At 38.6% G+C, this 24,749-nt stretch overlaps 1 protein-coding gene across 4 annotated transcripts in view; it reads left to right on the top strand.

The window, feature by feature from the left end:
- The window catches only part of PIBF1 (progesterone immunomodulatory binding factor 1), a 213,295-nt gene that overhangs the window by 45,511 nt on the left and 143,035 nt on the right, over positions 1 to 24,749 (top strand). For all 4 annotated transcript variants that reach the window (XR_013813899.1, XM_079779469.1, XM_079779468.1 and 1 more), the window contains exons 7-10: positions 2,020 to 2,128; positions 2,385 to 2,566; positions 4,081 to 4,206; positions 21,255 to 21,353. Coding sequence is in view for 3 of the 4 variants with exons in the window: in XM_079779469.1 (XP_079635595.1) it covers positions 2,020 to 2,128; positions 2,385 to 2,566; positions 4,081 to 4,206; positions 21,255 to 21,353 (516 nt within the window). In the remaining variant the exon portion in view is untranslated. The remainder of the gene's footprint in view (positions 1 to 2,019; positions 2,129 to 2,384; positions 2,567 to 4,080; positions 4,207 to 21,254; positions 21,354 to 24,749) is intronic.

Below are 24,749 nucleotides of genomic sequence, written 5' to 3'. Positions count from 1 at the left end.
CACAGACAACAGTGTGGTGAAGGGTAAGGGATGGTGGTGGTCAAAAGGGGAGAAAATGGAAGACATCTGTAATAGTGTCAACAAGGAAAAAAAAAGTTATCTATAAAGTAATTAAAGCTGTGTTTTGTTTTGTCATATCAGGGAATTAAGAAAAAAACAAAGAAATACTAAATTCATCATTGTATCTCGGGAATGATATGAGAACAGTGAGGAAAATATAGGTAACTTCAAGTTTAATCATAGTGTTCTATCTTTAAAAAAAAACAAAAACAAAACTTTAATCTGCCCAGCAGGTGTGGCTCAGTGGTTGAGCGTTGACCTATGAACCAGGAGGTTGAGGTTTGATTCCCGGTTGGGGCACATGCCCGGGTTTCAGGCTTAATCCCCAGTGTGGGGCTTGTGAGAGGCAGCCAATCATCATTGATGATTCTATCTCTACCTCTCCCTTCTTCTCTGAAATCAATAAAAAAATATATTTAAAAAAAAAACTTTAATCCAAATATAGACAGATATTAACTGTTGTCAACTGTGGATAGCAAGTTCCTGGGTGTTTTACTATATCATGATTTTATAATTGTGCATAAAAAAAAACATAGCAGAGGAAGCATGCTTAATACCTGTGACAATAAAACATTTACATGTAAAAGCACAAAACACTTAAAGTAATATGTACCAAAATATAATACTGATAGCCATCTCTAGTTAGTGGGTTTATGGATGATTGTTATTTTTTAACTTGTGCTTTGCTCACTTTTCTCAATAAACATAATACTTTGTTAACTAGAAGAAAAAAATCTTTCTAAATGAGTTATTGAAAATCTAGTGAAAAATAAAACAATTCTTAATAGCCCTCTCCATGAAAACACCAGGTGGGTAGATGAAATAAAGTGTAAAGGAACTGATTCTGACTGGAGAAGGTAAGTTAAGAGTATGAAATTTGTTTCTCTGCTCATTTAAAAAAATATATTTTTATTGATTTCAGAGAGGAAAGGAGAGTGATAGATAGAAACATCAATGATGAGAGAGAATCATTGATCAACTACCTTCTGCACGCCCCCTACTGGGGATCAAGCCTGCAACCTAGGCATGTACCGTTGGTCGGAATTGAACCTGGGACCCTTCAGTCCACAGGCCAATGCTCTATCCACTGAGGCAAACTGGCTAGGGCTCTGCTCATTTTTTAAAAACCCATTATAGGTGTGGTTCGATTTTTGCTCTTACTGTTGGTGAGAAAGAGGTGGTCTGAATATGAAAATTAAAACCTCTGGGTAATTACAAAGAACATGTGAATAAAAGCGTCATAAGAAACCTGCCTGTGTATTTGCTATGCAATCTGAGTGATGAGTTAAGGCCTTTTTGAACCTGAACTGAAAGCTTGGAGCCATGTACAAATTCTTTAAAAATTTTGGCTTTCGGGGAGAAGGGAATGGCTATGGAAAGGTCAATGGGGGAAAAAGGAGACATATGTAATACTTTAAACAATAAAGAATTAAAAAAATTTTTTGGCTTTGCCTGGCCAGTGTGCTCAGTGGTTGAGCATCAACATATGAACCAGGAGGTCACAGTTTGATTCCCAGTCAGGGCACATGCCCAGGTTTCAGACTCGAGCCCCAGTTGGGAGTGTGCAGGAGGCAGCCAATCAATGATTCTCTCTCATCATTGATGTTTCTCTCTCCCTTTCTCTCTGAAATCAATAAAAATATATACTTTTTTTAAATTTTGGCTTCAAGGTAAGGTTGAAGATGATAGTGAAAAGATACCATAATGTACCTTAGGAAGTTTTATTATTTATTTTACTGACTGGTGTAATTTACATATTTTTAAAGATGATAAATTGATATGTATGTATCTGAACAAGGTCTTGAACAGAGTCCTTCTAAATTTGAAAATCAGATACTCTGTTGTTTATCGAATGACACTGAAGCACCACTGCTAATGTCTCTGTTCAGTTTCCAGAACTTTAAAAATATCCATTATAAAAAGGGATGTAAAATGTATATGTGTATTTGAATTTTTCAGTGAACGTGATGCACTTGAACAGGAAGTAATTGAAATAAGGAGAAAACATGAAATACTTGAAGCCTCTCATACAATTCAAGCTAAAGAAAGAAGTGAATTATCGAAAGAGGTAAGCTTATAGAGTCATTTGTATTTATCGTACAGTGATGTGGGCATAGGGCAGAATTGTGGGAGGGACATTTTTCCTTTTTGATGTAGTTGCCAGAAAGAAGGGACTTTAGTAGCTGTGTTTGGATGAAAAATGGCAAGGCAACAATTAGCCCTTTTTATGTGTTTAGTGAAAGCACAAATGAAAGAAAATATTACAGTAAACCTTGAAAAGTAAGACATTGCTCTGAACACTGTCTGTCTCTACGTATGTGTAGGTAGCCACCTTGCAGCAAACTGTTACCTTACTGCAGAAGGATAAAGAATATCTCAATCGCCAAAACATGGAGCTCAGTGTTCGCTGTGCCCATGAAGAGGACCGCCTTGAAAGACTTCAAGCTCAACTGGAAGAAACCAAAAAAGCTAGAGAAGAGATGTATGAAAAATATGTAACATCCAGGCAAGATTTACATTACTTTACATATAAATAGATATAAAGTAACACCAGCTTCTTGGAGGGAACTTTTGCCTTAGGGAAGAATAGTGATCTTTTTTAAGGTCTATAGGATGATGTTAAGATAATAGTTCATTTTGTTTCCTTATAAGATGTTCTCTATTCTAACTGATTTTTTTTCTTAAGACGTTTTGGCTTTTTCAACCACCAAATTTCTTTTATGTAGGGGTGTATACATATACTGTAGCCACTTTTATTTATTTTATTTCTTACAACATAACCTTTCTGATTCCCTATGACTAAGATTTCTATATAAGTATTTTTGAAAGAAAGCACATAAGTATCTCTACCGAGGTATCTTTTTGAAGAAAATCTAACTAGGCTGACCTTTCCTAACTAAAACGAAAAGAACAAGAAGACAGCACTGCATACTGTTTGAAAATACAGGCTCTGGACTCAGACCCCCTCTATTTCAATTCTGTCCTCTCTCTTCAACTAGATGTACAAGCTATTAGAGTTCCTTTGTACCAATAGCCCTTATAATCCTTGAGTCATTTGTTTTTAGCACATCAAAAACTAAAATAATTCTCAGTTGTATCCTTTAAGACTTCACACATTCATACCTTTTACCCTAGCCTGTGCTGTTTTTCATGTGTATGCTCCTGCTAATCCCCTATGTAATGTTTTGTGACTTTGCTAAGAGATCACAGTGGCTATGGTTGTGCTTTGAAGGAAAAGTTTTCTAAAGAGTCAGAGTCATTTTGTTTATATGTGTGTGTGTTTTTAATACAGGGTGGGGCAAAAGTAGATTTACAGTTCTTATGGAAAATAATATAATAATTAATAAATAATGCAACAATAAACTGTGCTTCACAAACTCACAACTGTAAACCTACTTTTGCCCCACACTGTATTATTTGTCTGTCAGCCTGTACCATGCCAGTTCATATTTCTAAATGAAGGACATTCCATATGCGTCCATTTTCAAATCTCTAGCTATGCACATTAAAAACTATTAGTAAAATACTCTTTAAGATGAGTAATTATTCAAAATGAGTTAACTAACATTTTATGTAGTAACTAAGCCTTAAAGACAGAATGTTTAAAAGGAAATCTTAGATGGAACTAGTTGAAACAATATTTTTAGGAATTACAAAATTTTATATGTAATAGCTATGTTTTTCAAGCAACATTATATTTAGACCATATTTGACATATTAAAATCTTGCATGAAGGGTAAATACCTATTTCTTTATATATATATACAGATATATATATATTATTGATTTCAGAGAGGAAGGAAGAGGGAGAGAGAGAAACATCAATGATGAAAGAGAATCATTGATTAGCTGCCTCCTGCACGCCCCCCTACTGGGGATCGAGCCCACAACCCAAGCATGTGCCCTTGACAGGAATCGAACCTGGGACCCTTCAGTCCGCAGGCTGGTGCTCTATCCACTGAGCCAAACCTATTTCTTTTACAAAAATAAATTCATGGATATTCCTTTGATTTCTTGCAGAGACCATTATAAAGCCGAATATGAAAATAAACTACATGATGAACTAGAACAAATCAAATTGAAAACGAATCTAGAAATTGATCAACTTCGAAATGCCTCTAAGGAAATGTATGAACGGGAAAACAGGTAAAAAAAAAAAAAAGTAGGAAATTTGTGTGACATTTTTTTCTCTTTATTTGAAACATAGATTTTTTGAAATTAAGCTTTATTTCTGTGACATAATGTCTTTTTAAATGCATTAATAAAATATTATCATAAGTATAAATATAATGGAACATTAAAGTTCGAAGATCTTTGATAACTAGTTTAGAACATGATTTATCAGACCTTAGGCCTCCTTACTCTGATATTCCCTTTATCCCTTTATTACTCTGGTAACTTTTCTTTATTCTCTTACTTCAGTTCAGATTGAGGACAGGAAAGGAAGGAAATTAGAGCATACTAACAGATGCTAGTAGTTTTTCTTATAACCATGCCTAAAATCTTCAGGAAATATTAAAAAACTAGAATAATAATATGAAATATTGCATATGCCTCATTTAACTGCTAGTCCTGAAAGACATCATCTCCTAATATATAAAAACCCAGGGTCTGTAACATCCAAAACAACCGAAGGCTCGACTGACCAGAAGTCAGTCCTGCAGTCAGTGCTGGGTTGCCGGGGCGACCCAGCACTGACTGCTGCCACTGTGGGTGCGGCGACCCAGCAATGACTGCCAAGGGGGCTCTGGATCAGGCCTGGAGAGAGGTCTGGAGAGAGAAGCAGGGTCTGATCCATAGCCTCCATGACAACTGTTGATCAGCCCTTGCCTCTCTCTCTCCGGGCCTGGCCAGCAGCCGTGCCACTCTTTCTCTCCAGGCCTCCACGGGGGCTGCTGATCAGCCCTGCCTCTCTGATCAGGCCCGGAGATAGGCCCGGAGATGCTGACTGGCATAGAAACCGACCAATCAGAACCAAATCTGGGTGAACTGTGAGGAGCCAATGGCTGCATAGGAGGTGGAGCTTTTGATGCTGACTGGCATAGAAACTGACCAATCAGAACCTAATCTGGGTGAACTGTGAGGAGCCAATGGCTGCCTAGGAGGCGGAGCTTTTGATGCTGACTGGCATAGAAACCGACCAATCAGAACCAAATCTGGGTGAAGTGCGAGGAGCCAGTGGCTGCCTAGGAGGCAGAGCTTTTGATGCTTACTGGCATAGAAACTGACCAATCAGAACCTAATCTGGGTGAACTTCGAAGGCAGAACCTAAGGTGGTGGCTGAGAAGGGATTTTAAGGGCAACAGCTGTTTGGTGTAAGCTGTAAGAAAGCAGTTCAATTTTTTAATGACTGGTTTGGCAGTATAGTGCATATGGCTGGCTATCAGTCCAGATATAGGGACTATGTATTTTTGTCTGCCAAGAGTTCCTCCTGCTGAAAAAGGCCTCCCCCCCCCCCCCATTTAAGCAATCCTATCCTATATAATCTATCTATACTAATAAAAAGGTGATATGCTAATTAGACTGGGTCGACTGGCTATCTTCTGGACATCCCACTTCCTTCTGGACAAAGCCATGGTGGTGGGGGCCGAGGCAGAGGCAGTTAGGGGCGATCAGGCCGGCAGGGGAGGGCATTTGGGGGTGAGATCAGGCTGGCAGGGGAGGGCAGTTAGGGGCGAGATCAGGCCGGCAGGGGAGGGCAGTTGGGGGCAAGATCAGGTCGGCAGGGGATAGCAGTTAGAGGTGATCAGGCAGGCAGGCAGAGGCAGTTAGGGGTGATCAGACAGGCAGGCAGAGAGGTTAGGGGCGATCAGGCAGGCAGGCAGGCAGAGGCAGTTAGGGGTGATCAGGCAGGCAGGCAGGTGAGCGGTTAGGAGCCAGTGGTCCCAGATTGCGAGAGGGATTTCCACGATTGGAGAGGGTGCAGGCTGGGCTGAGGGAACCCCCTCCCCCATGCACGAATTTCGTGCACCGGGGCCACTAGTGTAAAATAATCTTGAAGAAGGATTTTTATTCATGCAGTTACTTTCAGATCAGTATATAGTAGGTTCCTTAGTGATTGGCAGTATTAGGAGAAAATAAATGCTTCTTATTTCAATGACAGTTGTTTTTACATACCATCATTATAGTTCATATGGCTTTTGAAAGTTTATATTATAGTGGGAAAATTATTTTGAAATTGACTTAATTGTTATACTAGTTTATCAGCACAATGTGTGTGTATGATATTTTGATCTTTGCCAACAAGCAAGACTTTAAATCAGACTAAGGTTGATGTTAGGAAAGTTTACATTCATGCTCTCAGAGCAGCACATTTACTTACTTAGCAATATTTATTGAGACCCACCATATGCCAGGTACATGCTAGATACCATAGATACAGTGGTGGCTCTGCCTTCACAAAGCTGGTCATCTAATGCAGGAGTAAGACAAATAAAGAAAAGGTGATGAGTACGATGATAATGGAGAAACAGCAGGATGAGACCACATGCATTCAAGGTGTATCTAACCCGGCCTTGGCAGGAATGGGGAAGACTTTGTGGAGTGAGAAATACCAGGCTAACACCTACATGAAGACAAGAGTAAGACTGTACAGGGAAAGAAATTGGGGAGATGAATGTATAGCATGTATAAAAACCTGGAGGCAAGACAAACATGAAACTTTTTGAGCAAACAATATAATTCAGTAGGGCTAGAACATAGAATGAGGAGCAGGGAATTTCAAGTGATGAAATAGGAGAGGGAACCAGTGGCGAACTACTGATAAATTTTAAGAATATATGTGATATGATCTGATTTCATATTAAAAGACCATTCTGTAATGTGGAGAATAGATTGGTGTTATATAAGGCTATAGACAGGCCACTTTTAGAGGTTGTTTTCATTATCAAGATGAGAAGTGATAACAGAATTGGATTAGTAGCAGCAAGGATGGAGAGAAATGGGCCAGATTGGAAAAATGTTCAGGAGGTGGAACTAACAAGATTCAGTGTCTGGCTTGGATTGGAGAGTGATAAGAAGTTAAGGTTATCACCAGGTTTCTCGCTGCTTGCTTGCTTTTTTTAATTATTATTTTATCATTTAAAGTATTAAAAATAGTAGTATATATGTCTCCTCTTTTTCCACCATTGACCTCCCCCCAGCCTCCCCCACCCCCCCAGCACATTCCTCACCCCCCCAGTGTCTGTGTCAATTGGTTATGCTTATATGCATGCATACAAGTCCTTCAGTTGATCTCTTACCCCTCCCCTCAACTCTCCCCTGCCTTCCCGTTGTAGTTTGACAGTCTGTTTGATGCTTCTTTGTCTCTGTATCTATTTTTGTTCACCAGTTTATGATGTTCTTTATATTCCACAAATGAGTGAGATCATGTGATATTTATCTTTCTCTTACTGGCATATTTTGCTTAGCATAATGCTCTCCAGTTCCTTTCTTATATTTATACTAGAGGCCTAGTACACAAAATTCGTGCATGTGGGGATGTCCCTCAGCCCAGTCTGCACCCTCTCCAATCTGGGACCCCTTGGGGGATATCCGACTGCCAGTTTAGGCCCGATACCTGTGGGATCGGGCCTAAACTGGCAGTCAGACATCCCTCTCACAATCCGGGACTGCTAGCTCCTAACCTCTCCCCTGCCTGCCTGCCGCCTGATTGCCCATAACCTCTTCTGCCTGCCAGCCTGATCGCCCCCTAACCGCTACCCTGCCGGCCTGATTGATGCCTAACAGCTCCCTTGCTGGCCTGATTGTCCCCAATTGCACTCCCCTGCCGGCCCGATTGCCCCCAACTGCCCTCCTCTGCTGGCCCGATCGCCCCCAACTGCCCTCCCCTGCAGGCCTGGTCCCCCCCAACTGCCCTCGCCTGCAGGCCTGGTCCCCCCCAACTGCCCTCCCCTGCAGGTCTAGTTGCCCCCAACTGCCCTCTGTCGGCCCGATTGCCCCCAACTGCCCTCCCCTGCTGGCCTGTTCGCCCCCAACTGCCCTCGCCTGCCGGCCATCTTGTGGTGGCCATTTTGTGGCGACCATCTGTGGCGGCCATATTGTGATGACGTTGCACGTGATGCCACCTAGGGTTTTATTATATAGCATGTTTCAGGTGTACAATATAATTTGATATGTTGTATGCACTACAAAGTTACTATTCATCATCATCAGATTTCTTGATTGAGCTACTGCAAGGACAGTGATGTGCTTTTTAAAACATTAGAAAAAGACATGGTTTTAATCAATAAAGATGGTAAACTTAGTTTCATTTGAAGTATCTGAAATAGGCAAATCAAAAAGTTGACTATATATAGTTCTAAATTACAGAAGAAAGATCTAGACATGAGATAGATCCATAGGTGATATTATTTCTGTTTTACAAATACATACTTTTAGTTCTATGGCTCAGTTCTGTTATGGATTTTACTAGAGGCCCGGTGCACTAAATTCGTGCACTAAGGGGGTCCCTTAGCCTGGCCTGCACCCTCTCGCAGTCTGGGACCCCTCGCTCCTTACCACTCGCCTGCTTGCTGCTCCTTAGCACTGCCACAGAGGTGGGAGAGGCTCCTGCCACCACCACTGCATTCGCCAGCCATGAGCCCGGCTTCTGGCTGAGCAGCGCTCCTCCTGTGGGAGTGGACTGACCACCAAGGGGCTGCCGCTCCTGCGTTGAACATCTGCCCTCTGGTGGTCAGTGCGCATCATAGTGACCTGTAGTTCTGGTTGTTCTGCGGTAACCGTCACTTATGCTTTTATTATATAGGTAGGCTTTTATTGACTGACTTACTAACCTTAAAATTTATGGAATTATTTTGATGATAACATGCATGATTATTTCTAAACAATCCACATAAACTTTGATATGTAATCATTTTAAGAATTTTCTGATTTCTTAGTTTTTGTTGTGTTTTTTGTTTGTTTGTTTGTTTTTGGGGGGGTTGTGTTTTTGTTTTTGTTTTTCTTTATTGAACTAAGGTATTACATATGTGTCCTTATCACCCCATTGCCCCCCCCCCCCCACCCTGCACTCATGCCCTCACCCCCCTGTTGTCTGTGTCCATTGGTTAGGCTTATATGCATGCATACAAGTCCTTTGGTCGATCTCTCCCCTTTACCCCCACCCTCCCCTACCTTCCCTTTGAGGTTTGACGATCTGATTGATGCTTCTCTGTCTCTGGATCTGTTTTTGTTCATCAGTTTATGTTGTTCATTATATTCCATAAATGAGTGAGATCATGTGATGTTTATCTTTCTCTGACTGGCTTATAATGCTCTCCAGTTCCATCCATGCTGTTGCAAATGGTAAGAATTCCTATTTTAGTTTTTGTTGGTTTTTAAAAATCATTTAAAATGCATCCCATGGTGATACAAGTTTAGAAAAATTAGCCCCTGTTCTGTAAGGTAATTGGTAGAGGTAGTTGTGAAATAGCTGACAGAACCATTTCTGGAAGCTGGGAGGTTTCCCTTTCCCCACTGTTTGACTCCATATCTACATCAAAATGGACACCACCCAATCAGGAGGTTGCTGGGACTGGGGCTGCTGTCCTGGAAACCCTAGTCAGCCACAGGAACCAGTGACCTCATGGATTTCAAAAGTACTATAGACAGTTGCCACCAGGTGGTGCTAAACTATAACCTGGTCCAAATGGCTTTGAATTGCACAGGAACTCCTAGCCAGCTAGTTGTATAAGCTCACCTTTATCATTTTATTAATATCACAATAATCCAACCCAATATTTTATGTGGCTGAATCTTTTTGAATCATATTTTCACCATTTTGGCAGGATTTAACTGTAGTTACATTTTAGGTCTCACTAGTCTTTTACAAGGTTAAAATAAATTGTAAATTATTTCTTTTGAAATCTTACAACTTACAAATCATTAAGGAAAGGATCTTAGTATTCCTTGTTTATAAAACATAAGATTTAGAAAACACAGTTTATGCATTTAGATATTTTCATGTCTGGACAAATTAATTACTTGCTTTGGACTTCGATGTATAATTGTGCCAATTGTCTCTTCTCAAAGTGTGCTATTACAATATGAATTAAATGCATGAAATATTTATCTTGCATATTTATACTTAATCTCCTTACTTCTCCCCCAATAAATATCTTTAGAAGAAAGTTAAATGATGAGATTAGAGCACTATGTTTTGCCTTTGGTTTGCTGTCTATACATTGAGGGATATTAAGAGAGAGCCTTTCATTTTATCTTACATGTGGAAAGGAAAGATAAAATTCATGCCATCTAATCTTGGAATTTGCCCCTGCAGTCTATCATACTTGTGAAATTAAGGGGTTGAGAGGGAAGAGGAAGAAAGTAGAAGAGATAAAAACTTAGAGAGGGCAGAGATAAGCCAAGAAAAAACTTGGGTATTTGGGTATGGCAAATATACTATACAGTAGTCCTCCCTTATCCACAGGGAATATGTTCCATGACCTCCAGGATCTATTGAAACCATGAATAGTGCCAAACCCTATATATACAAGTTTTTTTTTCTATACATACATATCTTTTCACTTAAAGGAAACACTTTACAGCTTTTCTTTGGTATATTCAAATTGCCAGCATCACTACTCTTGTGCTTTGGGGCCATGAGTCAGTAAAATAAGGGTTACTTGAACACAAGCACTGTTATAATATAACACTGAATCTGATAACCAAGAGCGCTAGTAAGTGACTAATGGGCAGGGAGCATAGACAGTGTCAATACACTGGACAAAGGGATGATTTACATCCCTGGCCAGATGGAGAAGGACAGCATGAGATTTCATTTTGCTACTCAGAGTGGCATGCAATTAATTTATGAACAGTTTATTTCTGGAATTTTTCATTTAGTATTTTCAGACCATGGTTGACTGTGAGTAACAGAATCATGGATAAGGAAGAACTGCTGTCATTGAGATTATAGTGTGTATGTATGCTTTGACTCAATCTGTGAATTAGATTTCTTGTCTTTTTCTGTACTTTATAGTTGATTTAAAATGCCAGTTCGAAGCTGTGGAAAAATGAGTGAAAGTCACTCTGGTGGTGAGATATATTATATAAATAACTTCTTGCCTAATTGGTATTATATAATGAGAACATACAGACCCTCTTACATATTTGGAGGAAAATAATTATTCCTTGAATGGGAGTATATTATGAAAAAGATTTGGAGCAAAAGATTAAACTTAAATTCTGGTTCTACCACTTACTAGCTGAATGAACATATCACTTAATATCCCTGAAGTTTAATTTCCCCTTATATGAAACTAGAGGCCTGGTGCACGGATTAGTGTGTGTGGGGGGGGGGGGGCGGACAGGATCCCTCAGCCTGGCCTGTGCCCTCTTGCAATCCGGGACCCCTCGGGGATGTAGCAGTGCACCAAGCAGCAGGCAGCCAGGGAGGAGCCCAGGCTGGGGCTAGGCACCGCACTGCTCGTGCTCATGCCGGCCCGCTGCACCCGCTGCTGTGGAGAGGCTCCCGCCACTGCAGCTGCACTCGCCAGCCGTGACCCTGGCTTCTGGCTGAGCGGCGCTCCCCCGTGGGAGTGCACTGACCACCAGGGGGCAGCTCCTGCGTTGAGCGTCTGTCCTCTGGTGGTCAGTGCGTGTCATAGCGACTGGTCGACCAGTAGTTCTGGTTGTTCCGGTCATAACGATCGCTTAGGCTTTTATATACATAGAGAGATGAGCTAATAATACTATTTCACAGGGTGACCTATAAGGTCTAAATGAGATGTGAAAAGTACATTTTACATTATAAAGCTATAGATAAATGGTAGTTGTTTTGATACTTTTTGCCTATGTGCAATACTTAAAAATTCTTTTATTATTATGTTGACAATTCAACTAAAATGAGCATTATAAAGGCCAACTTTTAGAATTATGGAACTAGTTATCATCATTAAAAGGTACTATTACAAAATATATATTTATTCTTAAGTATTCTTAAGTATATAATAAAAATATATATTTATTCTTAAGCATTTAAATCATTTTTAATGACACAGCATAGACATAGAGGGTCTGCATGCCATTTTTTAAATCTAAAATTCTGCATAAAATATCTAACTATCTGTTCCTAACGAATATTGTGAGATAATAAATTAAGGGGAGATAAATTCAGCTCATTATTTAAGTTTTTCCAGGAAGTAAAACTACCTTTACCTAAGGTAGTCTCATGGTTGTAAACACAGATAGAACTATTCTCATAGTGATGCTGTAAAAAGGGTAATGATGAATTTGTTAGAGGTATTCATTATGTTCTTGATGCTGCACAGAATATGGAAATTCACATTGCCTTACAATTATTTGTAAGGGGGAGAAGCAGTAAGGAGATAGAAAATATGCTTTTAAGTGTAATTGGTATTGCTTTAGTGATTTTTATTTTCCACCATTTCAATAAAAACCATCTTGATCACAATTTATCATTGTACTCAAAAGAAACTTTAATGGCATAAGCATGAAATTTGTGGAGAATCTGGGAGTGATATTAAACACTTCTGATTCATAAATCTCAGTTTATTTACAAAAGTTAGTTGAGTATACATAATTACAATAGGTGAATTGGAACTCTAGTGTACAGAGGCTCCATTCATCATTTAAAAAGTATATGTCCTCATTAGTGCTTAAACAGACTTCTTTCATTCATGTGTTACCAGATAACTTTATAATTTTTAATGGAAAACTTAAGAATATTTTACTTTGCCAAAACCGGTTTGGCTCAGTGGATAGAGTGTCAGCCTGCGGACTGAAGGGTCCCGGGTTCGATTCCGGTCAAGGGCATGTACCTTGGTTTGCGGGCACATCCCCAGAGGGGGGTGTGCAGGAGGCAGCTGATCGATGTTTCTTTCTCATCGATGTTTCTAGCTCCCTCTCCCTCTCCCTTTCTCTCTGTAAAAAATCAATAAAATATATATTTTTTTAAAAAAAGAATATTTTACTTTGTCTTTTCATATAGACTATTCTGAAAGTATAACTCTTTCAGTATCTTAACTTGTCAAATAATTGTAAATGAAACTTCGTTGGCTGTCTTTTATTGTTAACTGTATTTTTTATTTTATAAGTGATTACCACATATGTTTACTTCTTAATTAATATTTTATTATTTCAAGATTTATAGGGTGTTCCAGATATGAAGCAAGTTGAGTTCAGGATATGTAAGAACTTGGAATTAACTATATTGTATAGTTCATAGAGAGTAGTGGGGGAGGCTGGTAAAGTAGGAAAGGGTCATATTTCAATATATTTTTATTTTTATTGATTTCAGAGAGGAAGAAAGAGATATATCACTGATGAGAGAGAATCATTGATTGACTGCCTCATGCACACCCCCCACTGGGGATCGAGCCTACAACCTGGGCATGTGCCCTGACTGGGAATTGAACCATGACCTCTTGGTTCATAGGTTGAAGCTCAACCACTGAGCCATGCTGGCTGGGCAAGGATTTGATTTTAAAAGGCCCTATTGTCAGTTGGGGACTTGGGGAGGTATTATAAATATTTTTTTAATTGTGGTTTTAATGTGGGGTAGATTATGGTTGAAAAGGGAATGAGGCAAAGAGATTGGTTAGAAGACAATTGGATAGAATAAGTGAAGATGAGAAATGGAAAAGAGAAGAGCTGAATTTAAAGAAAAGGTAGTAGAATTGGGAAGACCTAGAGATTGACAGGAAGTATACATCAGGAACAACTCCAACTTCTCTTATTAACTAATCTCTGAGACATGGATGATCAGGCATGACCATTAACTCAAGGCTACAGAGAAGATTTAGAAAGGAAGATAACAATTAATTTCTGATCTTTTACAGGTTTGGCAGCTATGACCAAGCCCAAAAGTACTTGTCTAAGATTACATAGTTTATTACTGGAAAATTTTCTCCACTATGCCCTAGACATTACTCCCCTAAGCCCTCAGAGTACCAGCTGCCTTCCCTGTTTTTCCCAGGTAGAACTCTTACAAATATCATCATTTTCTTTTTATACAATAAGAAATCTTGGGAAGCATTGCCCTAATTATTATTCTCTAAATGAATACCTTTATATTTTTTAGGTTTTCATATTTAGATAGCATACTAACAATAACTACTATTTAGTGCCCAATGAATACCTATTGTACATCATGTTGTACTCAATATTTAACATACATGTAGAAAGGATTAAACAGGACACTTTATGAGGTTGTAGGTATTAGCATCCCCATTTTATAAATGAGGAAACTGAAAAAGTGTGATTTGCCTATGATTACAGACTTTTTACTTGGTTAAACTAGATACATCTCACTCTGCAATGCAATGCAATGCAGTTTCCCATTTTACTAGTCAAGGCTATAAAAACTGACAAAAAATTTCTTATCAAAACTGTAATTAATTTTGGTGGTAATTATTTAGAATTCCTGAGAAAGGTCTCTTAAGAGAGTTTGCAAACTATCCTTTTCACTTGAGAGCTGAGTGTGGATCATCAGAACTTCATAAAAGTATTTATAATTTTGAAAAATTAGTGAAAAGGCCTTTATAATTCTATAAAATGGTATAATTTTTTGATAGGACTTAGCTCTCTGACCATGCTCTTCTAAGGCCCAGACTCTCTACTTGTAACTAGAGCCGTCCCCTCTCTCCTGCTCAAGGACACAACTCCAGCAGTCCTCTCTTTTCTCTTCTATATTAGCAGTTTTTCCCTTTCTACCTTATAATTTCAACTATGTACAAACATGTTATTTCTTCTATCATTAAAAAGCCTTTTTTTATTTCCACTTTCACCTCTGATCACTGCCCCATTTCTTTGCTCCTCTTTGTGGCCAAATTCCTGCAAAAAGTTTTATATATTCACTCTTTACTACCACTCCCCATTTTTAAAAATTTTCTATCAAGCTTTTGCCCCACTGCCACTCCCATACCTCTCCAATAAAGCTGTTCTTATAAGCACCCAGAGACCTTCATGTTGCTAAAAATCTAATGGTCAGATTCTCAGTTCTCATCTTACTTGACCTATCAGCAATATTTAATACAGTTGATCGCTTCCTACTTCTGAAAACACATATCTCCTTGGCATCTTTTACAGCCCCTTTATCTTATTTCCATGTGTGTATCTAATAAGTATCTTAAATTTAATATGTCCAGAAGCAAACTTCTGTCCAACCAGCCCTGCTCTGCCATCCGTCTGACCCAGCTCACTTATAACCCCTCTAGTGTATGTCATCTTAAAAACGAAAGCATCAGATATGGAAATGAGCAGTTTTATATTTCATTTAGGAAGAAAACTCTGAAGGTAGAAGTGACTAATTCAAATGTTTTTCCTATAAATAATCTCATATAAGCAGCCTGTTTCAATTCTTTTTTGTTCCAACTGGAAAAACCTCATTTTTATTAAGCAAAAATATTTTACTAGTACATGAAGGCAGAAGGTGAGAAGAATGGGTTACTTAGTTGTGCCGGCTGAGTTCTTCTGACAACCATGTTTTTTTCACTATTATTCTTGGTAAATTTCAAATTCTGAGGCATTTGTGATTATTTATTCAAGCTAAGACATACTCTATTGGCATTGCCAAACTCTGATTTGTTCCTGTTAGAATTTCAGTGGTTCCTAAAGTTTTTTTCAGTCTTCTAACACTTTTCTTACCATTTTTCCTGTGTAAATTTAGATTTGGCATATTGGCACCTTGAAATTCATTCTATAGTAGTAAGAAAATGCATTCCATCCTGTACAGACGTCTGTTGTGTGTGTCATACTGAGGTTTTCAGGCTTTGGTTGTGACATACTTCTGGATAAACTTAGATGTATGAAGTCATCTCTGCATAAATATGCTAGATTACATATGAAACACATAGATTTTATTGCAATATTAAAATCCTCTTTTAGAGAAATAATTATAACATTCTTGTTTGAATGTTATAATTTGAGTGACGCTATCTCTCAGTTGTTTATCCAAGAAAGTTCTGGTTTATGCCTGTTTCTTTGGCATTATTATTAAGAGCACCCTCTTTTACTCTAAAAAATGCCTCAAATTGCAAAGTAAATTATTTGGACACTAGTTATAATACTAGCATATTCGCCTTCCTTTTGCATTTTACATAAGATTAATAAGTTTTCATTTCCCTTTTCTGTCATCTGTCCTCACAGTCCACCTCCCACACACAAATATAGGATGGGTGGGAGAGATAAGTATGTGTATAGCAGGTGGAGTTTTTAGGAAACAACGTGAAAGAATCATGAAAAACAGTTTTGGAATTAAATGGTATCTTTCTAAAAGCATTTTTAAGGCTGAAATATTTGAATTTTTGTATTTTAAAACATTTGATATAATGTTAACCAATTGACCAACTCCCAACATCTTTCTTCATTATATAATTATATTTAATTATATATATGTATATATATTTGATTACATACATAGATTATATATATATATTGATTATATAATTACTTATGATATATATGTTTAGTTTGGACCTTTCAAACTTTAGCTTCTATAGCTCATGCATGACACAGATAGTTTCTATCAATTTTTCAACTTTGTCTTTTGAAAAACATTTAAATTCTTGATATTCTTTAACTGTATTTTGTTATATTTTCTAATTCATTTTATATTTAAAAATGGATATTTTATTAGTTATATAGCAGTTATGCTTTTATCTATGGCCAGAATATAGTCCATCATTTAACATCTATCTGTGCTATGAGATGATCATATCCTATACATCTCATGACAGAATTTCCCAAGGAGAAAACTTCTGTGAAACAAAGGAAGTGTTAGTTATGAAGAAGAGCATGACTCTAGAACCAGACAGTTTGGGTTCACATTTGGGCTCCATAGCTTACTTCTGTGTGGACCAGAGGCAAATACGTACTTAATTGCTCTGTATTTCAGTCTTTTCCTTTGTAAAATGGAGGTAATGACACAACCTACACTTTGTGGGGTTGTTGTGGAGTTTAAATTATAATGTTATCATAACATAAAATATATTATTACAAAGAGTTATTATATGTAAAATACCTAGAATAGCTCCTGGCGCATGGTAAGCACTGTGTGTTTATTATTACTATTACTAGTAGCCCGTTTGCACGAAGATTCGTGCAATTGACCTTCATTCACCTGGCTGCCTGCACCAGTTTTCTGCCGGCACCAGGGACCCAGGCCTTGGCTGTGGCCACCGCCTTCTGCCTTTTTCAGGGTCGGGGCTTGGCCCCGGGCGGTGGCCTTGGGCTCCGCGGCACCCAACATCCTTGCTAAGGATCGCAGGAGCCGACCCCCAGTGGTTTCCTGCGATCGGTGAAGGCTCCCCGCTGGTGCCCAAGGCCCGGAAAGCCTCGGCCCCTGGGACCCCCGGGAGCGGCGGGAGGGGCGGGATGGGCACGGCCAAGCCCCCCCAGGTGGCCGATCGACCCCCGGGACCCCTGGGAGGGGCGGGAGGGGCCGGGCCACGCCCCCCCTTGTGGCCGATCGCCCCGGGACCCCCGGGAGGGGCGGCATGGGCAGGGCCATGCCCCCCCGGGGTGCCGATCGCCCCAGGCACCCCGGGGAGCGGCGGCATGGGCCCGGCCACGCCCCCCGGGGTGCCGATTGCCCCAGGCACCCCCAGGTGCGGCGGCATGGGCCCGGCCACGCCCCCTGCGGTGCTGATCGCCCCAGGCACCCCCGGGAGCTGCGGCATGGGCCCAGCCACGCCCCCCGGGGTGCCGATCGCCCCAGGCACCCCCGGGAGCGGCAGCATGGGCCCGGCCCCTGGGCACCGCCATCTTGATCTTCTCAACGGCGGATATGCCACCCGGAGTCCCGCCCCCAGCCTCCTGCCAGCCCAATCGTGGGCATAGCGGAGGTGCGGTCAATTTGCATGTTTCTCTATTATAAGGTAAGATTGTCAGTAGAAGAGTAGTTCAGTTTACCTCTCTCAGACATGATTTGAAACATTAAAGTCAATTGATAATATTAAAGGAAGTATCTCTATATTAGAGGTGGGGAACCTTTTTCTGCCAAGGGCCGTTTGTTTATTTATAACATCATTCTAGGATCATACAAAATTATCAACTTAAAAATCAGCCTGTTTTCCTGGTTGTTGTGGTTCAGTGTTTGAACATCAACATATGAACCAGGAGGTTTCGATTTGATTCCCAGTCAGGGCATATGCCCGAGGTGTGGGTCGATCCCCACTGTGGGGAGTGCAGGAGGCAGCTGATCCATGAGCCAGATTCTCATCATGGATATTTCTATCTCTTTCCCTCCCCCTTCCTCTCTGAAATCAATAAAAAATATATATTAAAAAAAATTATCCTGTTATATTTGGCCAAACATTTAATTAACTCACCCCTAATGCCTTGGCAAGGCGAGACCAAATGATTTCACTGTCCTTATACAACCTGAGGGCAGGACATTCCCCACTTCTGCTCTATATGTTAAAAGGAAATACGTCACTTCTTATTGGTATATGCAGGTTGTGGGCAGGGCTATGGAAGGTGCGGTGCCTGATTAGTAGGAGAATTTCTGGGTTTACACAGAAATCTTACCCAAAAGCATTTAAGGGGGACTTAGTGGTAGAAGCTTCAGCTTTTAGCACTTTTATTCATTTCAGTTTTCTTTTTTTGAATTGTCTTTACTTATTTGTCCTTCTATATCCAACTTACATGAGTTCCCTTAATTCACTCACCTCTCTTCCTCCAATGAAAAATAATCATCTCCTCCTCTTTTTTGGCCATAGGATGTTGTTTATACCTTCATATAGCACAAATTCTAGTTGGCTGGATGATACAGATTGTGGCATGGCGAGGGCTCTAGGGCCCTCTGTATCTCCTCTCGTAAGCCCTACTGTTAGTTTAGTCTGGGTTTTATTTCATTCCCTGTGACTTACTTTTATTTTTAATGCCCATTATTACAGGAAAGGTAATATAGCTAGGGACTGAAGCTCCTGTACCTACCAACTAAGCATTCATGAGTAATCAGTACTGTAAATGTGATCTACTTGGAATTTTGCTACTGAAATAACTTATAGAATAATGAGACTATTTGAAAAATGAAAATTACAATAAATTTATGATGATTTACTGACTAAAATGTATAGATCATCTAGGAATTAAAAATATGTAAATGTCTAATATACTTTGAGAATTTTATTCTGTCTATAAAAGTACATTTTCATGTTTCAGTTAGATAATAGAATATGTTTTTAAGGTCATTGCGATCAGTATATCAGCAAATGGCATGCCATTTTCTGATAACTACTTTAAATGCACTTATTTTCTTTTTAATGAAAGTTATCTTTACTCCAGTTCCTTTTAAATTATTTTATTTCTGGTTCATAAACTGTTTCTTTGATGAATCCCTATTGTTTGATATGTTTTAAATTTTAAATTCATTGAATGTTTTGCACCATGCATAAGATGACATTAAGTACTGGCACAGCACACATGACCACTACGAATTTCTAATTGTTATTAGATAGATTAAAATTGTGTGCGTTTTCATGACTCCCTACTGACATTCTCTACGAATAATAAAAACCAACTTTTAATATCCAGCTAGTTCTTTATGGGAGATAGGGTGATATGATGTAAAAAAAATACTCACTTTATGGCAAGACATAGCCAGACTCAAATTATGGCTTTAACACTTGGATCATGTGATGGGGCTAGGTGCTTCAACTCTCTAAATTTCAGGTTACTCAGCTATAAAATAGGTTAGAAAACACAATATAAGGGATTTTTAAGGATTAAGTGAACAAAATCATTTATGTTACACTCTATCTTTATTTCAGGATTTTTGAAAAAATTGACTCTGAAAGAAGCTTACTGTTGGTATTTTTATTTTTGATCCAAAATTCTACTGTAATAAAAAATAAAAACAAGATTGGATGTTTAAAGGCTCATGTCTGGCTGTATCATCTCCTAATTACTCACTGTTGTAACCTTCTACTTTTAGACATTTCCCTTAATTTCACTAAATGTATCTTTCTGTCAACTTCAATTTCAATTACAGTACTATCATCAGTACTGCCAGTCGATGTTTTATCTAATATTCTGGCCCAGCGGTTTTCAACATTTTCCATCTCGTGGTACACATAAATTAATTACTAAAATTCTGTGGCACCCAAAAAAAATATATTTTTTGCCAATATAACAAAAAATAGGTATAATTTTGATTCATTCACACCAGACACTATTGTTGTGTTGGCTGTTACCTTTTTAAAAAAAAAAATGTTTTTATTGATTTCAGAGAGAAAGGGAGAGGGAGAGAGAAATAGAAGCATCAATGATGAGAGAGAATCATTGATCGGCTGCCTCCTGCATGCCCCCCACGCAACCTGGGCATGTGCCTTAACCAGCAATCGGACCATGACCTCCTGGTTCATAGGTCGATCCTCAATCAGTGAGTCACACCAGCCGGGTGGCTGTTGTCATTTTTTATTTGACAATCTAAGGGAAAAGAGGTCAGTGCCCCTGACTATATAGTCAGATACTACATGTTTAAAAATTCTTGTAGCACTGGTTGAAAATTGATGCTGACCTCAGACATCCTTGAGCCCTACATGAATATTGACCTTCATCTCAGCTCCACTTCATTTAGCTACTCCAGTGGTCACAGCTAAAATTCTGTCACTGGAAGTACTATTCAATCTCCAAATCACCATTCTCCAACAATAATCTCTAGTCTTCCATCTTGCTTGTACAACTACTTTCACTTTAATCTGTTTGTCACCTCATCAGTATTTCATGTCCTTTGTCTCTTCTGCTTTTGCCTAATCTATCAGCCCTTCTATGTGCCATGAGATCCCAAGGTCTATCGTCACTTCAGTTGTTCTCTTGCTCATATCCCAAACTTCATTTCCATTTTTATTCTGTGACCTCTATATTATGTCTTTTACTTAAAATAATTTATAGAACATTTATTAACATCTCAAAACCTCAGTTGTCTCATGTAAGTAATTATACCTGCCTCATTACATTATGGTATTAAACAAGTTACTGTCTAGTCTACCTTCAACCCATGTGGAGAAAAGTTGTGAAGAAAGATAACATGACATTTAGAGATAGACCATGTTTACATCTACACTGCTGCTGCCAGACCAGGAAATTTACCAGATCAGGAAAATTTAGATAATATACAGTTTGGTTTGCCATCCTTTAGGGCTCCTTAAGATTGTCAGATTGTCCAGCTCCACAGAAGCTCATTTATGAATCTTTAAAAGATGGATACTTATGTATTTAGAATAACTGAATGTATGTTTAAATTTTAGAAATCTCCGAGAAGCAAGGGATAATGCTTTGGCTGAAAAGGACCGAGCAGTGATGGCTGAAAAAGATGCTTTAGAAAAACATAATCAGCTCTTAGACAGGTAAGCATCCTGAAAATAGAAATATTAAAACTCTTCAATTTTTGTTCTTGTTATTTTTCTCTTAGAAAGTACATTTTTAATGAAGTATGATTTTCATTTCAATTGAAATATAATATACATGTAAACATTATTTTTGTAATGTGTAACTTTTTCATACATTAAAACAAGACACAGAGTAATTCAGTCACCCTAGAGAGTTTCCTAATACCTTTTTGTCCATCTCAATCACTATTCCTCAAGAGACAAACACTGATTTCTATCTTCCTGGACGAAATGGAATCCTATAGTATGTACTCTTTTGTGTCTAGCCTTTCACTCAGCCTTTTTTGTTTCATCCATTTGTTTTGTTATCAGTAGTTCATTCCTTACTATTGCTGAGTATGAATATACCACAGTTTGTGTATTCACTCACCCGTTGATGGACATTTAAGTTGTTTCAATTTTGGAGCTATCATGAATAAAGCTGCTATGAACATTTTTTATACACTTCTTTTTGTGGGCATATGTTTTTATTTCTCTTGGATAAATACCTAGGAGTGGACTTGCTAATGATAGAGTAGATGAATGTTTTACTTTAAGAGAAGCTGCCAAGATTAACTCCGAAGTAGCTGTACCATTGTACACCTCCCAATTCATTTTCTAAAAATCTTTTTTTTAAATTGTTTCTTTATTTTATTTTTTAAATATTTTTATTCATTTCAGAGAGGAAGGGAGAGGGAGAGATAAAAACATCAATAATGAGAGAGAATCATTGATTGGCTGCCTTGTGGATCGAGCCCACACCCCAGGCACATGCCCTAACCAGAATCAAACCATGACCTCCTGGTTCATAGGTAGATGCTTAACCACTGAGCCACGCTGGCTGGGCATTTTTTTTTTTTAATCTTTATGTTCTGATTCATGTGTAGGAGGAAGGAGAAGAGAGAATCTTTCATTTATCACTAGTGAAAGAAATTTAATAGCCTAGCTAAAAGGAAAATCACTGATGAATGTTCAGTAATCACTGAACACAGAATTGTCAATGGTTTGACTATATGTAAACAGTGCTTAACCTTTTCATAAAACTTTTTATTTGGAAATAACTTCAGACAAAAAGTTGGTAAGATAGTACAGGGTGGGAATGGTTGGGTGTTGGGAGCCAATCAGGGAAAAAGGAGACATATGTAATACTTTAAACAATAATAATAATAAAAAAAAGATAGTACAAAAAGTTTCCGTTACCCTTCACATACCGATAAACTTTGAAAATAAGCTGAATGGATCTTTTAATTATTAAAGTACACTTGCAGTTTTATTTGTGGTTTAGCAATACATCAAACTAAATTGGGGCAAGTCTTCATATAATTAACCTACCTTTAATTCTTTAGAATGTCAAAATCTTTTACAATGGCTCAAATTGTTATACTTGTGAATACACATCGGCTTTATCAACTTGACCCATAGAGGAATTTTAATAAACATAAGGTTGAACAAATCTTTTCTATAATGTGAAAATATGTCTAATTCCAAAGATCTTAATATGAAACAAATTTATAAATCAACTGTTTTTGTTATAGTGCTATTACAACCTATCTTTAAACTATCTTTTATTATGTATAATCCATCTATTTATAAATCAATATGATTTCCACTAAAGATTTACTTGGCTTTTTTGTTGATGTTTTTTGAACGTGATAAATTTAGTAATGGCTCTAGAATAATATTTATGAACAAACTGAAAGAAAGCATAAGATTTTAGCTAGTAAACGAAGCAGGATTTCATAACTTGCTAGTTTGGTATGTTTTTATGAATTTGGAGAGAAGAGAATAGTAAATCAGTCCTCAGAATGAGCTACTTTATATTTATACCAAACTCTGTATCTTCTAAACTCTTGATATCTAAAATTCTTCTTGTCCTACTTATCCAAAGACAGGTATTTATCCTAAAGGCCATGGGATATTTTAGTATCTAAAAGTATCTTCTGAATTACAATAATTCAATTATTTAATGTTTATAAAGCACATAGAACAGTGTCTTGCACCTAAGTAGTACTATAGAAATATTTTAAAAAATATTTTTATTGATTTCAGGGATGAAGGGAGAGGGAGAGAGAGATAGAAACATCAATGATGAGAGAGAATCATTGATCGGCTGCCTTCTGCATTCCCTACACTGGGTATCCAGCCCGCAACTTGGACATGTGCCCCAACCAGGAATCAAAATGTGACTTCCTGGTTCATAGGTCGACTCTCAACCACTGAGCCATACTGGCCGGGCTAGAAATCTTTGCTAATATTATAGAAATATCAACTATTTTTGTTATTAAGTTTTACTAACTGAATTTTTGCTATTCAAAAGTTGATATATTTCCAAGTCATTTTCTACTAGAATCCTATATAATAAAAGGCTAATATGCAAATGACCAAACAGCAAAACTACCGGTTGCTATGACGCACACTGACCACCAGGGGGCAGACGCTCAACGCAGGAGCTGCCCCCTGGTGGTCAGTGTGCTCCCCCAGGGGGAGCGCTGCTCAGCCAGAAGCTGGGCTCATGGCTGGCTAGCGCAGCGGCAGTGGCAGGAGCCTCTCCTACCTCCGCAGCAGTACTAAGGATGTCCGACTGCAGGCTTAGGCCTGCTCCCCATGGGAAGCAGGCCTCAGCCGTCAGTTGGACATCTCCTGAGGGCTCCCAGATTGCGAGAGGACACAGGCCGGGCTGAGGAAACCACCCCCCCCCCCCGAGTGCACGAATTTTGTGCACGAGGCCTCTAGTATTAAATAAAGTCGTACAGCTCATTTTTAAATTGACAGAATAAGAGGAACTTTATTCTTTTTTTTAAATATATTTTTTTGATTTCAGAGAGGAACAGAGAGGGAGAGAGAGATAGAAACATCAATGATGAGAGAGAATCATTGACCGGCTGCCTCCTGCACACCCTCTACTAGGGCTCAAGCTCACAACCCAAGCATGTGCCCTGACTGGGAATCTAACCCAGGACCTCATGGTCCATGGGACAGCTCTCAGTCCACTGAGCCACACTAGCTGGGCAGGAACTTTATTCTTAATTCCTTGAAGTTATAGTAAAAACCTTGCTTATTCAGAGCCTGATTTTCAACCAGCCTTAAATACTTATGATAGGTTGAAGTCAAGACAAATGGGAGAAAAAGAAAGTGTTTCTAGACACACTAGAGATAACCTATGAGCAGCAAATAGAATCCATGCTCACACCTGTAAAGGACATTATAGGACCAAGCATTTATTGAACAACTGAATGAGAGTAATATCTGGGAATCTAAAACTCAAAATAAATGTGGGCTTTAACAAAATGCTTAAAACAGCTAAAAGTATTTCCCTGGTTTTTTTTTAGCTATAATATCGACAATCCCTCTACTTTAAGTCTATAATATTGCTAG

Source organism: Cnephaeus nilssonii, assembly GCF_951640355.1.
Source record: "Cnephaeus nilssonii genome assembly, chromosome: 8".
Lineage (NCBI taxonomy): Eukaryota > Metazoa > Chordata > Mammalia > Chiroptera > Vespertilionidae > Cnephaeus > Cnephaeus nilssonii.
This window is presented reverse-complemented; position numbering and strand designations above follow the sequence as displayed.